Below are 18,308 nucleotides of genomic sequence, written 5' to 3'. Positions count from 1 at the left end.
CGTTAGTAAAATAAGACGTTTAAGTATGTTTAAGCTTAACTACTTAAAATATTCTTAATAATACTATAATATTATGTAATAACGCGATAACGCGATAATACGTAATATAGAAATACTATAGGCCCTGTCCCTAAGGCCTAGAGAGGAATAGATATATTTATAAACGTAACTATAGATATAGTTATAATATGTAAAGTAATATTACTAGAGAAATATATAAGTCATATACTATTTAAAGTTTTTTTATTAACTTCTATATTATAAGGTCTCTCAGAGTCTCTCTTAAAGTTCGATAGTCTATCTCTCTAATACTACTTAATAATAATAATATTATAACTATAAACTAATAAGCTTTTTTTTTTAAAGCTAGTAGTTACTTTAAGGCCTTCTAAAGTCCTCTTCTAGATAGCTATAATAGTAACTAATAATAAGTTAAGAAATATTAAGGCTCTCTACTACTTAACTATAGAATTATATAATTATTATCTTAAAACTATCTAGTTCTATAGTATTAGCCTAAGTAAGATAGATAACTAAACTATATATAATATAGCTAATTAGAGCAGGTTAATAGTTTTTCTAAGTATTTCTTATAATATACTAGAATGATATTTTATAATTATAACGCTTACGCTACTACTAGATCTAAAAAATATAATATAGAGCTTAAGTTTAAATAGCTATAATTATATTCTACTAAAAGAAAGAATATATTTTATAGTATTAATTTATTATAGCTTGTAAGTATATAGTAAATTACTTAATATAGTTAAGACTATAAAGTTATAATAGAATAGCAGTACACTTACAAAAGTAGAAGCCTTTAGACGCTAAATAAATAAAAAAGTTAAGTAGTAAATTTATATATAAGTATTATACTTTAGCTTAAATTACTAAGGATATACTTAGCAATAAACTTAAGTATTAAAATACTTTTATTAGTTCTATTGACGTAACTATACTTTATATATTCTAAAGCTTTGTAAATACTAGCTAAAGCGCTTTTTATAAAGTACTAAAGTTCTACTTTTTCCTTTAACAGAGATATAGGTAGTTAAATAGAAAATCTAATTTTTAACTTCTAATGTTATTTTATTCTATATAAAGTAATAGTTTTAAGTAGCTTTTTAGCTTTTTTAATACTTTAATAGTTAGTCTTATAGTATTCTAGCTCTTTATACTTCTAATATATTACTTATTAATAAGTAGTAGTATTATAAGTTATTCTACTAAATTACGTACTAAAATAGCTTATATATATATACTTAGGACTTTTAAAAGTCTTCTTTGCTTTTTATAGTTTCATAAATAATTAATAAAATAAGATATATCTTTGAAGATAGTTACTATCTTTACTTGCTTATATGTTGCTTCTACTAGTAAATATAATTAGCATAGTATTCTACTTATAGTAGTACAGATATATTTATTTACCTAATATACCCTAGTAGTAATAATATTATAGTAGTATAGTCTAATAAGTTCTTAATTCTTCTAGACTTACTAAAAGTTACTTAGAAGTCTTTTATATTCTCTTTCTAAATTACCGTAATTAGAAATAATAATATATTAAGATATACTTAAGCTTATTACTACTAAGATATAGGCAAGCTATAGATAACAATTAGATTATTTAGCGCTTAGTATTATAGGATTACACTAACGTCATTATAAGTCCTCTTAGTGCTAGATTTCGATTTAAGTTAGATAAAGAGTAGTACTATATACAATATATCTAATAAAAACAGCTTAATAGTTTTAATAGGTAATCTAACTTTATACTATAATAATATTCGAGAATTATAATACTTGCGCTACTAAAGAATTTAAGAGACATAATATAGAGCTTAAGTTTTAATTACCATACTTATAATCTACTAAAAGAGAGAAAAATACTACTCTTTAGTATTAATTTATTCTTAATTATAAGTATAGAGTAAAGTGCTAGATATAGGTAATATATTATAGAATTATAATAGAATTCTAATATACTTATTATATCATCAGCTTTTAGACGTTTTAAGAAAGAGATAATATGGTTTTATAGTTTATTAGTAGTACTAGTACTAGTAGTAGTCCTTGCTTAATATCTCTATATTATATAGTAGTATGTTCTAATACTAAATTATGTAGTTATCTATTAGAACTTTATTAATTCTAGACAGGCTTTATAAAATAAGTAAACTCTAGAATATATTATATTAAGCGTTAATATGCGCTATTAAAAAGATTATATATATATAAATTGTACTTTAAAAGTAAGCCTAAGATATATAGTATTAGTACTTTTAGGTCTACTTATATAAGCGTTTTAGTTTGTAATATATATCTTTTTACTAACTTATACGCTTACTATAGCGTCTTAAGTAACATTTAAATATATAGTATACTAAAATTAACTGTCTATATCTTTATAATAGAGGTTTCTAGATTCTAGAGAGAGTATACTATATAAATATATTTATTTCTATTAAAGTATAATTACTAGTAATTCCTTTTTAAGAAAATAATAATAATATAAACCCTTACGTTTAGAGCTTAGGCTTCTTCTATTACTCTATTAAAATTATATATAATACTATATTACTATATTACTAATATATTTATAGCTATAGCTAAAATTATTTTATAAGTACTAGCTGTCTCTTCTACTTAATAAGCCCTACTAAATAACTTAACTATACTAATAATTATTATATATTTTATCTTCTTTCTCTATTCTTTAACTTACTTTGTATTTATTATATCTAACTTACCTATATCTCTATAGCCTTCTTAATATATATATATATATATATATAACTAGCTAGCTAACTTAATTAGTTAAACAAGAGAAATAATAAAAGTAAAAATAAAAACAAGCTATAATAGTATAGTATCTTTCTTTATAAGTATTTAAGAAAGTACTTAACTTATTTTTAAGTATTAATAGAGAACTAAAAGTATAAGCTATTTCTTTAAGCTATATAAGTATTCTTAGTATATTATTCTCTTTATAACTATAAGTTATTAGCCTATATCTTTATTATATAGAAGTATAATAACTTATGTTATAGACTACTACGTTTACATAGCTTAGTCTATACTAAAGTATATTTTTCTAATAGCTTTAGCTAGTAGTAATATATATAAAAGCTTATAAGCTAGAAGTCTAAAAGGTTTTACTAATAGAAAGGTTTCTTTCTCTAAGTCTAAAATATAGTTAGTATAGATTTAAAGCGTTTTTTTAGTATTCTATATATTAATATATATTAAGTACTAGTAAAGTATTATTACTACATTAGATAAAGTATTAAAGTAGAACTTACTATTAGTTATAGCTATCTTTTTAAGGTAGACTTAGGTATAAAACTTTATAACTATAAAGAAGATTAGAAAGAGCTTAGATATAATATATAGATATAGTAATAATATTAAGCGTTAAAAATTCTAATAGTATAGGTTTATTACATACTTTTATCTATCTACTTTTTATATTTTATATAATTAAGGTTTCTTAACTCTCTCTAAGTACTATAGCTTATTTTTATAATTTAATATAGTAACAATATTATAACGCTATAGTTTAAGAAGCCTTTTTATCTAATAGACTTACTTAAAGTTACCTAAAATTCTATTAAAGTTCTCTTCTTAGTAGCTATAATTATAAGTAATATAATATTAAAAAATACTTAAGCTCTCTATTACTTAATTATAGTATTATATAAATATTAACATAAGTTCTTTTAGTACTACAGTACGAATTTAAGTAATATAGGTAGTAGAATTATATATAATCTAACTAATTAAAGTAGAGTAATAATTGTCTTTAGTAATTCTACTCTATATTATAATAATATCCTTTATTTTAAGACTTACGCTACTAATAGATATAAGAAATATACTATAAAGCTTAACTTTATATTACTATACTTATACTCTACTAAAAGAGAAAAAGAGAACTACTTTATAGAATAAACTTATTATAATTTAATAGTATAAAGTAAAGTACCTTACATAGCTAAAATATTATAAAAATATCATAGAATTATAATATACCTATAAGAGTATTAGCTTTTAGACTCTTAATAAAAAATAAAAAATAAGTTAATACTACTAGTATTAGCTATAACATCTTTTTTTAATATTAGCTTAAATATACTACTCTAAGATACTATTTCTATTCTTATATATTTTTTCTCTTCCTAACTATATATGTATAATATTAAGTATATTTATAAATCTAAGGCGTCTAAGGTTTTTATATAATATATATATTCCTACTACACTTATAGATTAAATCTATTTAGTAGAAGTATAAGTATAAGAATATTAAAAAAGATATTATAATATAATATTATATAGTAATAACTATAGATATTCTTAATCTAATCTTAGAGCGTTAATAAACTAATAGATTATATAATATTATGTATAAACGCGTTTTAGAGATAGAATAATAGTTATTAATATAGCTTACTAGCTCTAGCTTAGTTTTTTACTGTATTTATTAGAAATATTAATTCTTTCTATTTATAGAAATCATTAATCAAGTATTTTAATATATTATATAGGCTAGCGTTTAGATATACTTATAGTTTTAAGTAATAGGTTCTATAAACTCTAATAGTAGAAGTAATTACTAGTATTAGATCTACCTTTTAGTCTAATATAGAGTTAATCTATACTCTTAGCTTATTTTATACTTCTTTATAAATAAATAAAACTTAGAGTTTAGTACTAGCTAGTTAACCTTATTATCTTTAAAACTTATTAAAGGAGATACCTTCTTTATAGAGTAAAGTAAAGTATAATATTTAATTCTTCTTTATATTATAAGTTTAAAGACTTATATTGTTATAAGTATAATACTATTCTATTATGTTTTTTAATATATCTTCTATATTAAGTTCTTTATACTATACTTATAATTTATTATAACTTATTATTCTAGAGAACTATATATCAAAGTTTATAACTAAGCTATTAGTAAAAAATATCTTTGAAATATAAGTAAATATAATAGTAATATCTTTTATTAGTAATTTTAGACGTATAAGTTTATTATATACTTTTAAATACCTACTTATAAATATAAAGAATATAATATATTATAAGCTTTTTATAAGCACTAGTCTATATTTTAAATATTACTTAGTATTTATAGTACTATAATACTATAGTATTATAATCTAACTAAAAATTACTTAATTGTCCTGTATAGCTTCTTTGTTAAAATCTATAATTATAACTAATATTATTATTTTTTAAAATTAGATCCTTTACTACTCTGCTATAATATTTTAAAATACTATTTTAAGTCTTCTTAATTATCTTAGAGTTACTTAGTTCTGTAGTATTAGTCTAAATCTAATAAGTAACTAAGCTATATATAATGTAGATAACTAGAGTAAGTTTATAGTTCTTTTCTAAGTTTCTTTACTTTATTGTAAATCTATTATACCTATAACACTTGCGCTACTAATAGAGTTAAAATATATTATAGAGATTTAAAGTCTAAATTACTATCCTTATATTTTACTTAAAGAAAAAAGATTACTTTATAGTATAAATTTATTAGAGGTTATAAGTATAAAGCAAAGTCCCTAACAAAGTATATAAGGTATTAGATTACTCTAGTTTAGTAATATATTTATAAAGGTATTAGCTCTTAAATATTAAATATAAAGTTATAGCTATAGCTAGTTTACTACTATAAGCTTATAGTAATATTTTTACCTTATTCTTCTTAGGTTTACTACTAGCCTATCTACTATTTAAAAAAAGTAATTAAGATTAGCTTACTAGATAATATATTTTATTATTAAGTAACATAATTCTTAAGCTAGTTATATAATAAAGCTTAACTAAGAGTAAGTAATATAAAAAAAAGCTAAGTTTTAGAAAGTATTATTTATAAAAAAAGTTTTTAATAAGTATTTACACTATTAAGCTTATTTATTAATTAATTTAAAGTAATCTAAGTTATAAAGAATTAAATAGAGATTAACTCTAACTAAAGTAGTAGTAGTAGTAGTAGTAGTAGTAGTAGTAGTAGTAGTAGTAGTAGTAGTAGTAGTAGTAGTAGTAGTAGTAGTAGTAGTAGTAGTAGAGAAAAGTAGCTTTAATAAGATAGACTAATAGAAATAAGTAATAACAATAACTTAACAAGTAGAATAAAACAAGTAGATAACACTCTGCTACAGGAGTAAAGATACTTCTATTGTTATTATAAGGTTTTATTTTCTTTAATTATTATTATACAATATACTAGTTTAACATCGTAGACAACCGTTATTCCCCGATACTGTTGTAGGCTATACGTCGCTCTAGCGACGTTCGTATGTACTACAGCCGATCCTCGTTCTCTTATCAATACCTTCTTCGCTATCAGTTTCCTTGTCGTCTCCTCGTTTACGTTTCTCCCTTGTTTCTTCAGTTATACCATCTCGCTTTGGCCAGAAGCGATGTTGCAGGGTATGTTTGTCCGCTATCTCAGCTTCAGTTATCTCCCTCTCCTCCCTCTCCTTTTCAGTCAATCCTAGAGGCAAACACTCAATGTTCAATGGATCAGTGTCGAGCCTAAAAAATACCCGCTGTACGAACTTGGTACGTGTGCGTCGACGAGACAGGTTCTGACGTAGGACAGACGACGAATCGCTACTCATGAATGGAAAGTGGCCTCCTAGAAAATTGTGATCCTGTTTATCCTCGACTTCGAGCATTTGCCATCGTTCGTTATTCAAAAGATTGGTCAGTTCGCTTCTGCCCCAGTCTTCGTAGATGTCATTGGGGACATTCGCAGTCAACTTCTTGAGGTTCTTGAACTGCGAAGCATAGCGGGCCCAGAAGCGTCTCCAGCCAATCATTTCGCGTTGCATGAGAGCCACCTCGGCAGGGGTAGGGCGTTTCGTTGCGCGAAGCCAGCCGGAGACGCCAGGCACGTCAGCAGGGTACTGTATTGTGAGTTCGTCAACCATGGAAGCAATGGGCGTAAGACTGAATACGGCTTGGGTCGGGAGCAACACTTCGCGCTTGTTCTCATTGTCACCAACGAAAGTCTTGTAGTCACCAAAGTATAGGCTACCATCGAGGCCAGATGAAGGACACATGTTTGTGCGGTCGCCAATGGAAACACGGATTGGGATGTTGAGGCTTCGCAAGGTTGATACCATGGTTTTTATGCGTGAAAGCACATCTTGTTTGGGTAAAAATGTTCGGTTGGGCTCTAGATTCGCAGGGAAGACGTCGCACATCATGCTTTCCCAAGCCAATATCGGCTTCCAGTCGCACTTCTCGGCTAGCCATCGCAGCGCTTCCTGCACCTCGGGCTTGGAACTAGGGTCACTGAGTGCCTGGTCGTTGTTTTGCTGTGTGGTCTGTCCAAAGTGATGTCGCCGTTGCATGACATTGACGAGGTGGAACGGGTGGAGTATGATGTTTTGAAGGTTCCGGATAGGTTTGATGTTGATGTTTGGATACTTTTTAGAAATCGTCTGGAGGCTTTGGAGCAAGTCCTCGAACGATGCTCCAACACCCTGAACGACATGGTTTCCGAGCATCATATGGTCGCGCCCGCAAGCATCGAACGTTTTGTCGTCAAAAGCCTCCTCTTCATCGCGATGATGATGTCCTTGGGTTATTCTGTAGGGAATTGGGCCGATCACGTCACGGTCACGACGGTCTTCCATCCAAGAGTATAGACCTATTTCAACATCTTTGATACGCGGCCAAGCTGTTGCATCGGTGGAGAAGAGTGAGCGGTAAGGGGCGTAGTCGTGTACCCTCAGCTTCGTCATGGTGTCCGGGCAGTACTTTTGCACGCCATCGACAAGACAGCAAACGCGCTGATGAACCTCCCACTCGTTCCAGGTGCTGGACTTGAGTTAGTACTTAGTTCGGCGACATGACCACCATATTTGTCTTACTGGAACCCCGAGTACCGCTCTCGTATTGCCAACGTCTTCAGTTTTTTACATATTGGGAAAATGGCGTTTGCAACAGAGCCTCCATCGCGTCGTCTTGATATCCTAAAGCTCTGCTTGAAGCGATAGTCCTGATATGAATAGCTGTACTCGATTCGAGAGTGCGCAGTATAGTCGGCCCAGTTGGCGACCTCGAGTTCTTCAAGACGTCCAAACAGTTCAGGACAAGCATCGGCCATCATTTTCCAGGTCCAAGTCTCCTCCGGTGTCCATACAAAATCCTTGATGGCGGAGATGTCCAAGCTAGTCAAGCAAGGTAGATTCTCTTGTATCCACTTGAAGTCCTCTATGCTCGCCCAGTGAGACATGGCCAGCTTGTGCACGTGTCGGCGGTTCCCATCGTTGATGCTCTCCTTGAAGCTTGTCCACCGTATGCTGCCCAAGCTCCGGTATTTCCAGTCGCCCAGCCTGATGTCGCGCACATCGTTGAGTTGTATGGGATACTTGTACAGCAGCTGGTTCACCGTCACGCTGCTTGCCATGCCTTTACAAAGCCGCTTCAGACTCCACGCAGCATCGCGGTTGAGATAGTCCATGACACACTTGAAAATGTCGTCGGGCAGTTTAAGAAGCATGCTGTTCTGGGCCACGGCGACTGTGGGCTTGGGGGGGATGGGAGCGTCGAAAGCGGTAGGGCTGCATTCGCGACTGGAGGCAAAGTCGGGCATGTCGGGCGAGAGGTAGTCCAAGTCGTGCAGGCTGAACAGATTCATCAAGTAGCGATCGTAGCTCATGGGGGACAAGGCGGAGGTGTTGGACGAGCGGGCGGCGGAGCGGCAGGCTGGAGCGCAGCAAGTATACCAGGACGGGCGCCTAGGCAACTGTGGGCGAGGATGGAATTAGCGATGGGGCGCATGTATCTGGAGAGGAAGCGTGCACAGTAGTGTTCGGAGCACTAGAGGATAGTGGCGGAGAAGGTGCGACCGCGTGGCTGGGCTCGTAGCGGCGATGCGATGCGATGCGGAGCGGGCCCGGAGGTAACGGTGCCGCCAAGACAGGCCCGCGCGCGCCCTGGCCGTTTCTGGCTGCAGGCTTTCTTTCGTGCTCTGTCGCAACACCTTTCGCCCGCTCCAAACCTCTCCACAAAAGCCTCTTGCTCGGTCCGCAGCCGTGTGCGCCCTCTCACCATGGCCGACGCTCAGGTCTTCGAAGAGACCTTCACCATCACTTCGGTCAACAACGAGAAATACGATCGCGTGTCCCGTCTCCATGGCACTTCGACCGACAGCCAGATCACCATGTCGCTCGACATCAACCACGAGCTATTCCCCGTCGAGGTCGGCCAGACAATAAGCCTCGTCCTGGCAACGACCTTGGCCCTCGACGGCAGCGCAAAAGGCGACAACGATTCCATGTGGAGGAGCGTTGGCAAGCAGGGTGTGACAACCCTCGCTGACATGTACGACTACGTCTGCTACGGCAAGAACTACCGCATGGAGGGTGGTGACGGCGATGTCATGTGAGTGTCCTTCGCACCGGGCGAGTCGGCTGAGTCGAGGCTAATAGTCTACACAGCAAGTACTTTGCCAGTTTCGGCGGCCTGCTGCTATACATGGAGGGCCCCCACAGGAAGCTCAGCGGCCTTAAGATCGACGACATCTACATGCTCATCAAGCACTCGTAATATACAGCACCTTCGTCCTCTCCAGAGCATAACAAAAATAAGCATACGACAGGCGTCATGGCAGCATGTGTAGTGGTTTTGGTATCATCTGGCTTAGAATTTCGGTATGGCGTCTGGATACCCCCAATCAACTCGTTGGCCCCACTCGCACCTCTTGCGAGACAATACCACCTTGTCTACCTCCTTACAGCGTAGGGAACTCGAGTTTTCTGTGCAGCCGACTCACAATTTCAATGTAGTCTCTTTCGTTCTCCGTAGTGAGAATGCCGTGTCGAACCAGGAAGTCTAGCACGACCAGCGCGCAGTTGGGCTTGAACTCGCCCCTCCTCATAGCTTCTTGCACTTCCTCCACACTCCACAGGTAGAACTCCTCAACTTCGTCGTCGCCGGGCTTTGGTATCGTGTCTTCGGGAAGTTCGAGATCATATACGTATTGAACCTCTGGCTGCATCAAGTTCGTCTCCCCCCCTGCTCTCTCGTCTCGAATGTACCAGTATGTGACTGTGCCACTCGCTTTTGCCTTTGACCGAACCAACTCTTCCCCAAGTGAGGCCTCTTCTCCACACTCCCTCACAAGACTTTCAAATGGCGACTCACCCGATGCAATGCCGCCCGCTACCGCATTGTCTAGCATACCACCGTATGTCTGCTTGGTACGGGCCCGTCTCGGTGTCCAAATTTTCAATTCCCCCTCCTTTCTTGTGAACGCTGTGAGATGCACCCCATACGTGACTACCCCAAACAGGCAACTGGCGCTCCTCTCCACGTTAAATAGTAATTCTTTGCCAATGCCATACACGGCGTACAGTTCTCCTCGCCACTTATCCAGTACCTTGAAGTGACCCGTCTGTCGCATAGCCAGCAGTGTCGTTTCTACCGCTTGCGATCGCTCATCCGCAGTAGAACCGCCGACGAGGTAGAGGATGCGAGCGTCATCGTCAATTTCCCAGCTGGGTACCCCACGGAACACCTCGACGACAGACGGGAGCATGTAACCCAATGCATAATTGTAGCCTGAGACGCGCAGCTGGTAGTAAGTGTTGATCGATGCCAGATATGTCTCCGAATTCACATCGGGATATGGGAAACCATCGCATTGGTTTACGAGGTCGAGGTTTGTGAGAGACATCGTGGGTGGAGTATGTGATGTATGTTGGGTTCTCGTGTGACGGAGGGTGGGTGTTCCGCGAGCTGCGTCATCTGCTTACTTACCTCCGAACAGGTGGGGGCGGCGTGCTGAACTGGCAACGACTATCTCGAGGCTCCTTCCTTATTCCTGGCAACGTCCCTTGCTATTCATAAACTGTATATTGAGTAAGACGATCGGACGGATCTAACAGTCCCATTCTCAAAACTCCATCTGAGCTATCAAGATGCGTGCCACCCTTGCGTGCGGTTGCCTGAAGCTAGCAATGTTCCAATAAATTTTGTACAATGCTCCGTTTACACTTTACCACCCTCCAGCTACTTGTGTTAATCTTTGCCAGTTCACGTTAAAGCAGCAAACAACATGGAACAGTTGTCAAGCTCGAAAATCACTCTTATTGTACCAAAACAACATGTCAAGACTGTGAAACAGGCGCTCGAACGGGCTGGTCAGCTTGATCGAAGTAGCAAAATCACTCCTGAGTCACCGAACAAGAAGAAACACACAGCCACCAGGAATGTTGTTGTATCCAGAAACGACAATGATCGCGCTGAGCCTGGCCGGTCCTTAGCAGCCACTCCTGCACATACACCCGTAGCCATACAGGGACCCCCAAGCTCCTTACACCAGACACAATTCCCAGAGCTATGTTCCGATGCGATCGGGGGTTGTTTCATCCACCCGGAATTTTTCCAAGACAATTGTCAACTCGAAGACCAAGTAAGAACCTATCAGAGCTCGAGCCACACGACCACAACCCTTTGTGATACGAGTGACCGAGTATCTAGAAGCAAGGAACAGCAACGCATGTGTATCCCTACAACCATCCTTTATCCTCAGCACTCGGATGGATTAGAAAGAATCTCAGATGCGCAAAAGATTAGCGACCTGAAGCTAAGATTGTTGCAAGATCTCGCCCTCAGCGGATTATCTCAGGACGTTTCGATCTCACACGATGCCCCTGTTAAAACCTTGGCCCTAAGACGAACACATCGGAATCCAGTTCACAAAGCTCTGGAGGAGTTTCTTACTTCCTTCCTTAAATTGTTGCCTTCACCGCAAGCACTCACAGTCGAGGCGCTCGTCTCCAGTTTTCCAGAAGGGTATTCTGTCTACAATCCAATGCTTCTCCTTCCACACAATGCCTTTTCCTCCGCACCGTGGAAAAGCCTCATTGCCACGCATGCAGTGAACTCAGACGCGATGATACCATTATGGCAGAGTATGGCAGAAGCAGTAGGCGCAACACATGTCGCCATGAATTCTCCTATACCACTTTCAACCACGACCACGACAGCATCGTCAGCCGGAATGACCAATTCAGAAAACATACTTCGTAGTCCAGTGAATTTAACACCTCTATACGGAGACTTTGGAAGTACGCCAACACCACAAACAATCTCTGACCCCACCGCAATAGACTTTGCCAACGCTTTATGGGTGACTACACGCCAGAATGGGATATGGCAAACCTGGGCTCCGCTCTATACGATGTTCAGCCGTGGCAACATTCGTGAGAAGGCACGAATCTTGAATCTGCCTACTCTCACTACTGGTCTTAACACTGCATCGGCTGCTATCGATCTCTATGCCGGAATCGGCTACTTTGCTTTCTCATACAGGAAGAGTAGTAAAGCATTGGAGAGAGGCATCAAGCAAGTCTTGTGCTGGGAGCTTAATCCATGGAGCGTAGAAGGGTTACGAAGAGGTGCAGAGATGAATAGATGGACATGTCGAGTGCTTAAACAAGAGGACATTCTGCGGCTACGACAAAGGGGCCAACCTGGCGACTCAGATCTCGAGGATGCAGACTTTGTGGTCCTCGAGACAAGCAACGAGGCCGCTGACCTGGACTACCCGTCACTTCGGTTGCCAAGATTACCGGTTCGGCATGTCAATCTCGGCTTGTTGCCTTCTTCCAAGCTCTCGTGGCGTGTGGCGGTCGCTATGCTCGATACAAAACGACAGGGATGGATTCATGTGCACGAAAACGTTGATGTCAAAGACGTTGACAGCATGAAAAATGAAGTAGAGAAGACATTCCAGGATTTGCTATACACCATCGACGGCGGACATGAGAGACGGGTCTGTGTGGTTCATGTGGAGAGGGTGAAAATGTACGCCCCAGGTGTTGTGCATTGTGTGTTTGACATATGCGTGGGGTGATATACAAGGTTAAGACCATCGTTTGCATTGTTGTTCCAATAGAACGACATCCTGGTCCACCGTATTTCGTCTTGTGTGAGGCTTTGTCCTGTTCATCTTTGTAGCCATGCCACTATAAAAGGATCATATGTCAAGCAATTCAATATATCCACTGTTATCGACACTACCTTCTTTTTCCCTGAGGACATCACACCAAAGAGCTGGTGGAATTTCAAGATTCAAGATCGTTCTATTATTGGTATCATCCTTTCCAGATATTCCTAACCCTCGCTCCAACGTGTTAGTACTGTTCTGATGATGCTGTCTCGCTAGCTTATACCACAGCGAAAGGACACCAAGATCGTCGACACGAAGGTCGTACTCCGCTTTAAAAATGCTTCAACGCCCGCTCAAACGCAGCAAAGCCCACATAATACACCCTTGGAACATATAATACATAGATAAGGAAAGTTGAAGTCATGAAGACGAGGAACAGTGTGAAACGTCCCCTACTGAGTTCACTCGACCTCTGTTAGCCATCTACGAATGCCCTCTTTCAAAGAAGAATCATTCTCAGTCTTCGGGTGTGCATCCCTCGTCGTCTTCCTCGAATCACCTTCTCTAGAAGATTGTCTACCCCCTCGCTCAGCGGCCACTTCTTTCACAACGATCTCTAGTGCTTCGAAAAGCACGCTCTTACAGTCCACGTGCGGCACTTCGACATGTGGTATTGTATCCGATTCCGCCCTAGTATCGCGACGGCCCCTTCGGCTGCTTGATCGAGAGGACTGGGCGGAATTTACACGAGTCACCTCACCAGACTGCGCGAGTACGCGATCCACACCGTCGATGAGCGTGGAATCAAAATCCATGATGGTTTCGGTGACGAACTTTTCAGCAAGATGTACTTCAGTCATCATTGGAGCAGCGGCACCGGAGGTGTACGGATTACCATATCGCGAGTGGGCAGGAGTCATTCCAGTGACACCCGGTGTCATAGCCGAAGATTGGTACGTAGGCGTGGGAATGAGTTTCACGAGACGCCGCAAGCTGATGCGTTTGATGGAGAAATTGCTTGTGTCGGCAATAAGAGCAGAACAGATATCCATCCAACGCTCAAGCGGGCCCGACTCTAGGCTCGGTGTAGTCACTGTATTTAGAGGTGTGGGCTCAGCGCTCATCGCTCGCTTGATGTCGCGTTCGAGCTCGCGATAAGGCTTTATAGCTTGGACGGCGAAATCAGGGTGGAACTGGCTCAGCCAACCCGCCACGTTGACGGGCTGTTCTGGCTCACAGTGAGGCGTTGATAAGACTGAGGACTCGCCAAAGCTGGAGCCTGGCTGGCTTGAAGCTGACCCAAACCCTCCTAGCAGGGGAGACTGAAGAGGAGAGTCAAAGTCAGGAAGTGGAAGGTCAACGTCGATGACGCCATCCTTTTCGTTGACAGACAGTTTCAAGTGACTCTCGTAAGTCTTCTGACGCTCTGGGATTGGCCTTGCAGCAGACGCAGGAACGCCAGGACAGCCAGGATTGGAGTATATGTCCGGAGAGGTTTTTTCGCCTGAATCTTGCGGAAGCGGAGAATCGGCAGCATCGCCCTCGAAGACGCGGTCCATGGAGAGCTCTTGAACCATGTGCTCGAGCTGCGACCGAGGGCGCTCTTGCCCACGGTATCCCACACCGTCATCTGTGGTCTGAAAGTATTCACTTTGGTCGGTTGAAGACGAACGACGTCCGCTCCAAAAGTTCATAAAGCCACTCCAGCGACTTGTATTGCTGGAATCATTACTAGCAAGACTAGTTTGACCGGTACCGCTCCTCTGCAGGGTGCTAATCAGGTTCGTTGAGGCCAGGCTATCACTACTTTCAGGTCTCATATCGGGCATGGTACCGGATGACTTTGTCCTGGGAAATGTGAAGTGAGCGACAGGCATCGCATCTTGTGGGTTGGCTGTTGAGATAGTAGCAGTGCTACCCGTCGCGACCGGGCCTTCTGACATTGATGGAACCACTAGAGTGGTGCGAACTGAATGTGCAGAAGAACGCCGAGAGTGCCCAAGCGGACGCATAGGCTCTTGAGTCTCGATCAAGACCGATTCAGACCGCTCGTCTGAAATCTGTGTAGGTGGCTGATGAACGCTCTGGAGCTTGGGTGGCTGCAAAAGGATATTGGACATGCTTTGCTTGGCCCGCGGTCCTCGTTTGATCTGTCGCCGTAGGGAGGGCTGCCTTGAAGGCGGCATGTTGGTCGGGGGTGACTGCGAATAGGCACGGAGGGATGCTGAAGTGCCGGGACGCGGGCAGGTACTTTCCCCCATGGCAGATGCGTTGGGTGGTAAGAAGGCGGCGAGTAGAAAGATGAGTCTCCGTGCAGCCATCTTGTCTGGAGAGACGATGACGGTGCGGTTAGGGATTGTTAGAATCTCACCGGCAGTTGCCTTTTGCTGCTCGCGGTGACGCTTACGGTACCACTTGGGTCCCAAAACGTTGAGCCACTCGGTGTGATTGCCGAGGAAAGCAGTAAGGAGGTTGAAGAAGAAAAAGTTCTGTTCGCGTCGACCTGCCCAGCGACCAAGCCATCTGGCCTCTTCGCGCCACACACCCCACTTGCCCTGACCTGTCATGACACGAGGGATCCTCATGCCGCTCACCACGCGATTGCCAGTAAGCTCTGCTGCGGTTTGAATTTCCTTGTCCATCATGAGGGCATTGGGTTGCAATCGCAGGGCCCGCCGGCTGGCGTGGAGAGAAGTGTCGCGGAGACTAGCCCGCGAAGGCTGATTTCGCTGATGATGAGTTGTAGGCGTAGGCATGCCTTCTGGCGACCGAGGCGCCTTGAACTGGGCCAATATCCTCTCCTGTACCACGTGTTGCAGGCTACTGAGAGCACGCATAATGACGTCCCAGTGTTGCCCTACGACATCGACACGGTCATCGACATCACTACATAGCGACGAGGATAGAAGTGAATCAACGCCGAGATTGGAGTCGATGAAGGCCCATCCTGCGCGTCGTTCCGAGTCGAGGGAAGAAGCAAGCGAGTCCTGCCCAGGAGCAGAGGTAGACAGATGCACCGGCGTTCTGGTATTGGCGCTCCTGGAAGAGGGTCTCAGGCTTGGAGATGTGTTTGATATGGGAAGGTGGAGGATGATGGTGATGGCGTACATGGGGCTCTTTCGCACGTGCGAAGGGTAGGGTGCCTTGGGGGCACCTGGTTTCGTGCTTGTTGCAGGGAAAGGGAAGCCATTGCCTTTTGGCAGTGAGCTCTGCGGAGTGGGGGTGCGATCATCGTGCTCCTCTTCCGGCACAGTGACTGAGAACATGCGCGTGATGAAGATGGTACGCCGCCTGGGCTCCTTGGGTACGCCGCCACTGGAGTCGGCGCGGGGTAGGTCGGATGGAAGGTTGGCGGGTGTGAAGGATTTGGCGAGATGGCTCCTTCTGCGAAGGCCCTCGGCGCGACCAAGAGAGTTGGTAGCGTCCTGGACGCTGGTGCTCAGCAACGACGAGTCGGCTGGCTTTGTGTCGAGCGGCACAATGTGTATCTTGTTGGAGTTGCCGCGGTAGTTCATGGCCAGGTTGCCGAACATGCAGTCGAGGCAGATGTTGGCCAGGTCGGTTGACTCCTTGGCCCTTGCCTGGGCTTTGGCCTGGACCTGGGCGTGCTCGTCGATGTTGGGCATGGAGGATATGGAGCTGCCGCGGGTGCGTATGCGCGTGAAGCCTCCGACCGTGGGCGAGCGCGGTGGCGCGGCGGGCTCTGTGACGAGCGACGATGTGCGGGCATGCAGTCCCCCAAACGTCGGTGCTGGCGTGCTGGCATTGCTGGCATGGGCGGCGCCAAATGGGCGGGTGCGGAGGGGGGGCGATGTGGGAGCGTCGACGCGTGGTGGTGGGGCAGGCTTGGAGTCGAACAGGATGGTCTTGGGCATGGCGGGCGTCTCGTCCTGGGCGATGATGATGCGGCAGTCGCGCGGGTAGTCGAGGTCTATCTCCGGCAGGGGCCCATCGTGGCCGCTCCCCGGGGTCAAGGGCGCGGCGTGCAAGGGATACGGCTGGCCGTCGGGATGGTAGAGCGTGTTGTACTCGGGATACAGCAGGTGGCGCGTGTGGCTCTCTTCTGTCGCCGAGTCGAGCACCGTCGGCGGCGGCGCGTGAGACGCGCTGCTGCCCTTGCGGCTGCTAAACAGGTGTCCGATCATGTCTGGCAGTGGGCGCATGCCTCCATGGAAGCGCGCCCGTCGTCTTAGCAGTGGGCGAGAGAGGCGTCGTGGGTTGGGCGGGCTCGAGCAGTGCGAGGTGCTGGTTGACCCATGGCAGCAGAGAGACCGTCTCTTGCTTGCGGGCGGGTGAGGGCAGCGGGCGACGTGGACGGATGGGGGTCAAGGTGATGGCGTCACAAGGTGCCTTTGTGCAGCCTCAGCAGCGGGGTGCTTGGACAGCAGAGAGAGGAAGCGTGTCGCGTGGGTTAGTGAGGGGAGCGCGCTGTAACGTAGTGGATTCGCTGCTAGTGTTTGGCTCCAGTCGACGCCGGTTGCTGCTTAGTTATAGAAGGGCGGTGAGACGACTCCCGACTATCGTGAACAAGATCGACCCACGGCGCACATCACCCCTCCACCACGTCTCCACCCAAGAATTCTCATCGTCACACGTCCGACAAGTGGGACCGAGATTCGCTTTCACGACATGGCCTTAGGCTTTCGCCTCGACAGCCCGCCATTGTCCTTTGTCCATCGTCGTGCCATGCCTCCCGCCGTCAGTCATCAACGACTACGGCTGCGCATCTCCCGGGGTACCCCAGACCATGATATGCATGTCGTTCCAAACCGTCCTGGTGCAATCCTCCGCCTCTCCTTGACAGGCTGACGCACGCCAACCCGCACTTTCGATATCAACAACTTGCCCTGCCTCGGACCACTTCCGCGCGTGCCTATCAGCCCAGACGGAAGCCACTGCCCAGCAATGGATACTTATCGACATCGTGTAACCATGTCACTTCATGTCCCATTGAGTCGACAGAGGCTCATCCAGTAAACCGCATCTTGATTGTACTTTCAATAGCCTGTCTATACAACTCATGATAATACCAACTCAGCACAATAAGCGGTGTGGTGGCATCCAAGACACAATCGACACTCCGCCGGGCGCCTCTGTTTGCGCGTTAAACGCTCGGTATGACTTCGCTGGAACAAGATGCGTCTGTCTATCCTAGATCGCCTCACTATGCATCACCCCGTACCAAAGGCGGACTGCACGATCGTCACCCGATACCGGCGACGAGTTCCAGCAATACAGAGACACTCGGAGTCTCGCCTCAGCTTTACCCCGTAAACACCAGTACGTGTCGATCTCTTCCACTCTGGACACATGGCGCATGGTGCAGTATATATCATTACATGGCCGTTCTACCCCAATTGTTTCGTAATCT

The 18,308-nt window shown here is 42.5% G+C and overlaps 5 protein-coding genes across 5 annotated transcripts; 2 read left to right on the top strand and 3 right to left on the bottom strand.

The window, feature by feature from the left end:
* Positions 1–5,991: 5,991 nt before the first annotated feature.
* On the bottom strand, positions 5,992–8,698 carry GT037_011137 (uncharacterized protein; the record flags this gene model as incomplete). Its single annotated transcript, XM_038936184.1, has 3 exons — positions 5,992–6,116; positions 6,359–7,854; positions 7,908–8,698. The coding sequence occupies 3 exons, from the start codon at positions 8,696–8,698 to the stop codon at positions 5,992–5,994; spliced, it is 2,412 nt and encodes an 803-aa protein (XP_038781230.1).
* A 393-nt stretch (positions 8,699–9,091) lies between these two features.
* GT037_011136 (dna-directed rna polymerases i) lies at positions 9,092–9,588 on the top strand (the record flags this gene model as incomplete). The annotated part of the gene is made up of 2 exons (XM_038936183.1): positions 9,092–9,423; positions 9,480–9,588. The coding sequence occupies 2 exons, from the start codon at positions 9,092–9,094 to the stop codon at positions 9,586–9,588; spliced, it is 441 nt and encodes a 146-aa protein (XP_038781229.1).
* Positions 9,589–9,772: 184 nt separating this feature from the next.
* Positions 9,773–10,717, bottom strand: GT037_011135 (thiamine pyrophosphokinase; the record flags this gene model as incomplete). Its single annotated transcript, XM_038936182.1, has 1 exon — positions 9,773–10,717. The coding sequence occupies one exon, from the start codon at positions 10,715–10,717 to the stop codon at positions 9,773–9,775; it is 945 nt and encodes a 314-aa protein (XP_038781228.1).
* A 381-nt stretch (positions 10,718–11,098) lies between these two features.
* GT037_011134 (uncharacterized protein) lies at positions 11,099–12,914 on the top strand (the record flags this gene model as incomplete). The annotated part of the gene is made up of 2 exons (XM_038936181.1): positions 11,099–12,863; positions 12,910–12,914. 2 exons carry the CDS (start codon positions 11,099–11,101, stop codon positions 12,912–12,914), a joined length of 1,770 nt encoding a protein of 589 aa, XP_038781227.1.
* A 484-nt stretch (positions 12,915–13,398) lies between these two features.
* GT037_011133 (uncharacterized protein) lies at positions 13,399–17,082 on the bottom strand (the record flags this gene model as incomplete). Its single annotated transcript, XM_038936180.1, has 1 exon — positions 13,399–17,082. One exon carries the CDS (start codon positions 17,080–17,082, stop codon positions 13,399–13,401), a length of 3,684 nt encoding a protein of 1,227 aa, XP_038781226.1.
* Positions 17,083–18,308: the final 1,226 nt, after the last annotated feature.

This window comes from Alternaria burnsii, assembly GCF_013036055.1.
Source record: "Alternaria burnsii strain CBS107.38 chromosome Unknown 712, whole genome shotgun sequence".
Taxonomy (NCBI): Eukaryota; Fungi; Ascomycota; class Dothideomycetes; order Pleosporales; family Pleosporaceae; genus Alternaria; species Alternaria burnsii.
The sequence above is the reverse complement of the archived record's forward strand: the minus strand, read 5'-3'. Positions and strand labels throughout refer to the sequence as shown.